The sequence below is a fragment of the Epinephelus moara genome, chromosome 18 (assembly GCF_006386435.1).
Source record: "Epinephelus moara isolate mb chromosome 18, YSFRI_EMoa_1.0, whole genome shotgun sequence".
NCBI classification, from domain to species: Eukaryota; Metazoa; Chordata; class Actinopteri; order Perciformes; family Serranidae; genus Epinephelus; species Epinephelus moara.
In genome coordinates this window covers 39,549,088-39,557,759 of record NC_065523.1, presented here as the reverse complement: position 1 = coordinate 39,557,759, position 8,672 = coordinate 39,549,088, and the positions used below count along the sequence as shown (strand labels likewise).

At 43.1% G+C, this 8,672-nt stretch overlaps 1 protein-coding gene across 1 annotated transcript in view; it reads right to left on the bottom strand.

The window, feature by feature from the left end:
• stx1b (syntaxin 1B) overlaps window positions 1–8,672 on the bottom strand; it is a 73,435-nt gene that overhangs the window by 13,744 nt on the left and 51,019 nt on the right. The window contains exons 5-7 of the mRNA XM_050068444.1: window positions 6,104–6,177; window positions 4,806–4,914; window positions 1,444–1,517 (exon numbers count right to left, since the gene is read on the bottom strand). Coding sequence (XP_049924401.1) covers window positions 1,444–1,517; window positions 4,806–4,914; window positions 6,104–6,177 — 257 coding nt within the window. The remainder of the gene's footprint in view (window positions 1–1,443; window positions 1,518–4,805; window positions 4,915–6,103; window positions 6,178–8,672) is intronic.

Here is an 8,672-nt window from a genome sequence, read left to right as displayed (position 1 = left end):
CAACACTAAGTCAGGCCTCTGCCTGGTACAAACTATTTCCTGGGGAACAACAAGCTTTCCCCCTAAATCTTCTTGCATTTCCCAATCACAAGCACCTTCTAGGCGGCCACACCCTTGCCTCCTTACTAACTTATCCCTTCTGTATTTCTCTCCCTCACGGACAAACTGAATTGCTAAACTCCTATGTAGTGCAATGTGTTCTTCTTGCATGGAGCACTAATTTCAACAGAGTAGTGTTGTCTCAAATCTCGCACTGCCATTTTGCACTCTTGGGAAGTGACAACGGCGTCCTTTGACGACCTTTTCTTCTTTAAACGGTGACTTGCAAACAGACGGTGGAGCATTATCACCAGCATCTGACCGCTATCTCCACCCACACATAAATCAAACTGACACCACAATGTTCATGCTGATTACACTGTGTCGCTGTAGCTACGATCAAGTTAGTTAGCTAGCTAACGTTAGCACTCGCATTATTGTTGTTGGCACCAAATCATCACAGACTGAACAAACATCATTGACAGCTTCTATTCAACAACAGTTTTGGTTCTTGGTGCAAAAACATGTCGAACTAACAGCTCCTTGTTGTCTCCAGCCGCCATGTCAGAAGATGAGACTTTTGCTACGTCACAAAGATGGCGACCGGTGAGGGTGAGAAGTGTCAATCCACACTCAACTTTTGGACCGTTTTGAGTGCGGCAGTAGTTCACTACATTACCGGTACTGACCTCAGACAGAGTGATGGACGCTGATCTGGGTCAGTGGCGTCCTAGTACGAATAGTTTTGATCCTAAACATTTGCAGGCGAGTGTTTTACATGTTCATGTTCTTCATACGTCACATTTATACGTCGCACCCTCGGCGTGTGAAGGCCTTTGATCTGTCATGCTGAATATTTAGTTGGTATAAAACGTGATGACCTTTGACCTCCAGTGTCCTTGGTTCCTGTGGTGCGCTGTTGCTGACCTACTTACCTGATCACAGAGTAACTCAACACCGGCTGTAAACCATGTTCCTGACCTCCACAGGTTGAAGCGTGCTGGTCACTACACTGTGACATCACAGGTGGATGTGGGTCAACCAGAGGAGCTCGGAGTGAAACCTTTTGGTTTTCAGCTCAGTTTTAAGTTACCGACCTGATGACAGCCATCAGGTCATGTGACACTCTCAGCTTTGGCCAGAGGCAGAGGCGCATGCACCTATTTCAGCTCTTACTTTGAAGGAGCAAATGATGAGTGTGAGGTGACTCCATCAAAATAAGAGCTTCCCGGTGCATCCTCCTATCGTTACATGTCATGTGACAACGACCGTGTTCACTTGATGTCTCAGCGCACCTTCTGGCGATTCTGCATCCCACATAGCTTAGTGTAATCACCAAGGGAAGCAGAATGGCTCAGGTTAAAGCAACCCGTGGCGACAGACGGGCTCAGGTGCGGTGCTTACATCATCGGTGAAGATGGCCAGCTTGCCACTCTCCAACATGTCCTCTAGTTCTTCGTTGGTGGTGGTTCTCCCAGCTGCGAACAGAACACAGAGAGACAACGTTTAGAGCCCAGAACACCTCAACATCACCTCAGTCACATGGTACATCATGTGTCACACAGTACGCCACGTGTCACATGGTAAGTTAGGGGTCACATACGAGGGTGACTATGATTGACTGGATGATTCTGATGATGTTTTTGGTCCTTTAACATCTCACTGTCGAGAATCACCACCCCCGCCGCTGTATGACTCCGCCCACCAGTCTGCCCCGTGGTTGTATCATCAGCACATTTTCAAGATTAGAGTCACCAATTCAGTATCTGACCAAATGTCTCCCCTTCTGTTCCTGAGATATGACGTTAAAACATGATGATGTCACAGTCAAGCTGACCTTTGACCTTTTGACCTTCATTATTTTATCCTGTTAGACATTTGTGTCAAGTTTGGTCAGAATTAGTGAGTGAATTCCCAGTTATGTGATGTCACACTGACCTTTGACCTTCGACCACGAAATTCTCATCAGAGAGCACACTGCTCTGCCTTAAGCTTTCTGCGTAGGCGCATGGAAGGGCAGAGAGGTCCCAGATCAGAACCATGCTGCCAGACATAAAACTGCAAATGGACTGATTTCATTTTAAAATCTCACAGATCAGGATGATGTGATGTCACTAAACGACCTGGCTGTCTGGTAAATTCAAAAGTCGTGCAGCTTTTCATTTTGTGCCGAGCGTGACTCGTCTAAAGGAGTAGAACGTTCGTGCTGGTTTGCTGTCGGCTGACGTCTCTGTGGTGTGTTCATGTGCAACATGTTGGTCGACCTTCGTCACTGCCAGTTCTTTGATGTTGGTTTGGCGTGTCGGGGCCTTTATACACAACTGCTCTCCAGCTCTGCCCTTTCATTTGCTCTTGCCACGGTGTGACTGACTCACAGCCAATCAGCTTCTTGTGCTAAATGTTGCTAATGACAGCGGAAGAAACGCTCATGAGTTTTGGTTCTGTATCACAGTCTGTGTATACAGTGTATTGCGCTTGCTTATTGACCCCCGGACCGTGACCCCCCCATCACCATGTGTTACATGGTCTGTCATGTGACTGAAGCACCTGAGCTCTGGCTGATCAACAACAGATGTTTCAGTGAACGTAAACACAGAATATCACCACAGGTAGATTAGGATTAAAATGTGTTGCTAGGCAACCACCAAATCCCCGAAAATCCCCCAAAGAACATGAAAGCAATCACATGTCTGTTCCCGTGCTGCACAGAGCAACTCCTCACTGTCACTCTGTGCCTTTATTCGTCATGTTTGACCTGGTGAACAGTTTTTTTTGTTTTCAATGAAACAACATGAAGTTTGTTCCGACTGAAGTGAAACAGAAAAAAAAACAACTATCTGCTGCAGTTTGTGTGAAAAAAGGTGACAAAGTTTAATTAAGGTCAAACAGTGGAGGAGTGTTGTCACTTCCTGTCAGAGTAACACACACACAGTGATGTCACAGGTATTAGAATATAACTCACAAACATTATCAGACATTTTCTGACTCACAAAACGAATGTTACAGAGATGATAAGTGAGCCGGTGCTGTTTGTGTCTGTGACGTGACGTCAGCTGGACTCACCTGACCTTTAAAGGTCCAGTGTGTCAGATTTAAGTCTCATTTATTTTGCCTTCACGTATGAAAATAGATTTGTTAATTTCAAAAGTTGTAAACATCACTATGTGTCTTTTATGATGTCATAGATACAGCCAATGGATGGCACCAGAGGGCGGAGTCAAATATTTCACACAACAATAAACGAGGCTGTAATACTGCTATGCTCTGAGAGGTCATTAAAAACCTCCTGACATGTGGAGAGAGAATTATTTTCTCTACATTCACAATATTATATATCATTATTCCTTTCTAGACATGAATGGCATCCTTGAGGTATTTCAATCTGGTTTTAAAGCCCTACATAGCACTGAAACTGCACTTTTAAAATGTTTTAATGATCTTTTACTTGCTACTGATTCTGGGCACTCTGCCTTCTCTTGCTTTTAGATCTCACAGCTGCCTTTGATACTGTAGACCACAGTATTCTCATCTCGCGCCTGGAACAGTGCGTAGGCATTAGAGGTACTGCTCTGGACTGGTTCAGGTCCTGTCTGTCCGACAGAAGTTTTTATGTTTATGTTCTTGGTGACACTGTATCCTCCCCAGCGCCTTTCCCATGTGGAGTCCCTCAGGGTTCTGATCTTGGGCCAGCTCTATTCTGCCTCTACCTGCTTCCCTGAGGATCTATTTTTAGGAAGTATGGCATGTCATTCCATTGTTATGCCGATGACACTCAAATTTACTTGCCTTTGAACCAGAAAAATTCTAATTCACTAAAATCACTATTGAACTGCCTGCAGGATGTTAAATCCTGGCTGGCCCTGAATTTTTTCAGCTTCAATGAAGCCAAAACTGAACTTTTGTTATTTTGACCCAGTGGTGCCCGTGATGTTTCACATATTGACTTGGGCTCCCTGGAAGCATTCATAAAACCTACTGCAAAAAATTTGGGTGTGGTATTTGACAATGATTTGAAATTTGATAAACAGGTAAATTCGGTTGTCAAATCCAGCTTCTTCCAGCTGAAGCTTTTATCTAAAGTCACGTCCTTCTTATCCTTCTGGGTTGACAACCCAGAGTTGAGACCAGGACTCAGAGTCGCAGTCCTACAGGCTTCTCTGAGCTTCTAGTTCAGTTACCCACCCATAGTTTTATACAAACGGTGTCTGTCCCCCGACCACCTAAATTATCTAAATCTAAAATTAAACAAAGAGGAGTTGTGCATAACAACCTCATAAAAATTAAAACCTCTTCTGTGACAGAAAGACAAAACAGGAGAATTAAATGCGGACTGTTAAATATCAGGTCTCTATCGTCTAAAGCAGTGTTAGTAAACAAATTAATATCAGATAATCATATTGATTTACTCAGTCTCACTGAAACCTGGCTGTGTCAAGATGAATATGTCAGTCTAAATGAGTCCACTCCTCCCAGTGAGTAAACGATTTATTATGAGGTAACGAGAACACAACCATTAGATCAGATTTAAATCTGAGCTTTAAAGGAAATAAATGTTTACATTTATTGTGTCATATCTGACATTCAGTGAGAGTTTATTTCATCTTAACCTCTCATGATGTTGAATGAAGAAAATAAATGAACTGTTTGTTTGTCTGCAGCTTAAGGAGCTGCCGTTTGTGTACAAGTTGTGTGTTCATATCCTATGTGTGTGTGTGTGTGTGTGTGTGTGTGTGTGTGTGTGTGTGTGTGTGTGTGTGAGTACTCACTGATCTCCAGCTGTCTCTGGATGCGGTCCTTGCAGCGGTCGCGGTACTTGGACTGCGTGGTGTTGTACTCAGTCATCACCTCCACAAACTTACGTGACAGCGTCGAGTGCTGCAGGACAACAGAAGACGAGACAGAAGACGAGACAGAAGACAGACAGAGAGGACGTCAGCTATGGGTTTTAAAGGCAAATTTAGAAATCAGATATTTCCATCAGAAATATAATAATATTAATTAATTATTAATAATATTTGTCACATATCTCCAACACGGTGAAGAGAGCGGCTCTGCTGCTCTGACAGGACATTAAATACAACTTTACAGAGAAACAACAAAGATCAGATGATCTGTACAAAATATAAACATGGTGCAGATAAAGGGGGCGGTGGAGGTGACTGTGTCAGGAGTGAGCAGCGACCTCGTTCAGGATGTCCTGAGGGAAGAAGCTCGAGTTCATCATGAGACATTTTCACCTGTGAACAGTTTTATCTGAATGAATATCTGTAAATATTGAGTGAGTATCTCATCGTGCATGTGTGTGTGTGTGTGTGTGTGTGTGTGTGTGTGGAGGTTGTGTAAGGAGTTGGAGCTGCAGTTCTGCTCTCCTCCACCAGGAGGCAGCAGACTGATGGGGAGGAAGGAGGGAGGGAGGCAGCAGCCAATCACAGAGCAGAATGCTGTGGGGTCACAGCAGACAGGTTGCAGACTCCCTGAGTTCAGCTCTGTGACATCTGAGCGCTGATTTATTCACTTCCTGTTCATATTTTACACATCAAGACATATTAAAAAAATATAAACATAGAAGCCTGTTATTCCTTCACTTTTCACTGAGCATGAATCACTCATTCACTGCTGAGTTTGAATGATGCAAAAAGAAAAACGACAAAAAAAACTAAACAAAAAATAATCATACTCCAGTTTAATGTGTGTGTGTGTGTTTACCACTATGTTTAAATTATTTAAATGCTGATGCTCTGCACGTGTTCTACATTCATTCATTCATTCATTCATTCATTCATTCATTCATTCATTCACTGGAGAGGTTTAAACAGTGTGAGATGTGAGTTGTTCATGATAATTACGTCATTATTTTGTTTTGTGAAGGTAAATGATGAATGAATGAATAAAATCTTCACACTCAAAAAACTAAGTGGCTTCTCAGATGAATTCAGCGCAAAAGAAAACAAACAAATAAACGAACAAACAAAAAAAACCTAGAAACCTCGCCGACTGGTTCTGATGATGTCATTTGTCATCCTGTGCGTGTGTGTGTGTGTGTGAACACCTGGACCAGACTCACCTGTGTCTTACGGATCCTGAGGTCCGCTGATGATCTGTTGAGACCCTCCTCCTGCTCGATGCTCTGCTCGATTGCTGCAGAAACACAAACAGGGACATGTCAGTTGATGCTCTTATTGTGAAAGTCTTGGCTCCATTCACCCCGCCACAATAAAACAACAATTGTCTTCAGTGTCAGACAGTAAACAGATTAAACTCGTCTGGGTCACTTCATGACACAACGTCAACAAATTCAGATCATACAGGAAGGAAATATGTTTCTGCATTAACATGGGAGGATGCCAATGAAGCAATATTACATCAATTGGCCAAAGGGGGGCGCTATAGCAACCGATTGAAATGTCAAACTGTGAATGGGCATATCTCATGCCCCATATGTCGTAGAGACATGAAACTTTGCACAGAGATGCCTCTCCTCATGAGGAACACATTTGCCTCAAGAACCCATAACTTCCGCTTATATAGATTTACCGCCATTTTGAATGTTTTGAAAAACACTTCAAATGGATCTCTTCCTAGGAAGTTTGAGCGATCTGCATGAAACTGGGTGAACATAATCTAGGGACCAATATCTAAAGTTCCCTCTTGGCAAAAGTTGGAAAACTTACTAAAACTGAGCTTCTATAAGGCAATGAATATTGCGGAGGGCGTGGCTCATCACATAAAGGTGTATAACATCTCAAGGGTTTCACCCATCACCACGCAACTTTGTAGGCATATGACCACACATAATCTGAGGGGACCCCTCCATTATTGACCCCATCAAACAAAATGGGGGCGCTAGAGAGCTCATTTCTTATCTAGGCCTAACCGCCATATGGATTTTTACTAAACTTGGTAGATATGTAGAACAGGACGCCTCAAGGTGACTGGAGAAATTTAACTCTAATTGGCAACTGGGTGGCGCTATAACAACAGAAAAATGCTTCAAAATGGCTAAAATGCGACCGATCGCTGTGGCTCCCCCTGTGGACCAATGTTGGTGGGTTTTTTTTCTAATGTTTGGTATGACTAAGTCATGGTATGGTATGCTGTAGTCAATGGGTATGGACTAGTGATTATTATTATTATTATTACATTTATTATTATTTCCAGGTTTAGTTCTGGATGAACTGATCGTCTTCTCTTTCTCCTTACTTAACACACAACAGTCCTCCTCCTCCTCCTCCTCCTCCCCCTCCATCAGCACCACCTCATCGCTTTGCTGAAGCTTTAATACTTTCTTATTCACCCAGGGAGACACAGTTTAATAAAGCGTGTGGATATTCTGGTCTGCAGACGCCCACAGAGCTGAGAAACACTCGCAGTCAGCAGGACGAAGACGACACTTGAGTCCTCGCAGAGATTCACAACAACAACAACAAGTCGAGGACACAGATTCTCCGACAGAGACAAATCTGCAGGACCAGCTCTGAAACGTTTTGCTCCTGAAATGTGAAGTCGTTGTTTGACTCGTTCTTCTTTGTGGGTCTGAGTTTGACATCGTCTTTATGACACATGAACAGCTGATTGTGTTAATGGAGGACAGGTCTGATCAGAGACACACCTTCCTTCATCAGTATGAACACACACTGTAGTTTATTTTATACACCGCCCTGCTGACACAAACACTCACTGCAGCACCCAATGCAGATTAATCCGCCACTGAAAATAGTCCCTGAATAAAGTCATTATTTCCTCCTGTGAACAGCTGTTCAAAGGAACGACAGGTCAAACTATAGATCTGTGTCTTCAAAGATCCTCAGCAGGAACCAATGAGCTCCGAGCTGAGAGATGCAGACAGGAAGTCAGATGGACAGACACACATACATGGTTTGAGTCTAAAAAACACCAGAAAGTTTTCAGACTGGGTAAAAAGAGATTAAAAGCTAACGTTAGGTTGTAAACAAACCACTCCACAGTCACATGACGTAACGTCACCACCACAATGAGGCTGTAAAGTCGTGTTCAGTGTGAGGACGTTCAGTAGTCTGATGTAGCCACTTGTGTTAAGACACAATCATGGAACAGGACGTGAAAGTCTCCTCAGCTTGTGTTAACCATAGATGTCTAATTAATTCAAACATTGAACCAAAAACACACTGACTTCAAGATGAGTGAACAGAAAGTGCTAACATGCTAACATGCTAACATGCTCACTCATCTCTGGGGTTTAGGACTCGTTCCTGCAGTCGGCTAAACGTAACCATGTGTGTGCGTTGGCTAAACATAACCACGTGTGTGTTTCAGCTAAACATAACTACGTGTGTGTTTCAGCTAAACATAACCACGTGTGTGTTTCAGATAAACGTAACCACGTGTGTATGTTGGCTAAACGTAACCACGTGTGTGTTTCAGATAAACGTAACCACGTTTGTATGTTGGCTAAACATAACCACGTGTGTGTTTCAGATAAACGTAACCATGTGTGTGTGTTGGCTAAACTTAACCATGTGTGTATGTTGGCTAAATATAACCACGTGTGTGTGTCGGCTAAACGTAACCACGTGTGTGTGTGTTGAAGGAAAAAAACATCAGTTGGTGGTGTTGTACTGATGTAGTGCTTTTATTGTGAAAGAGACTGTATGCAA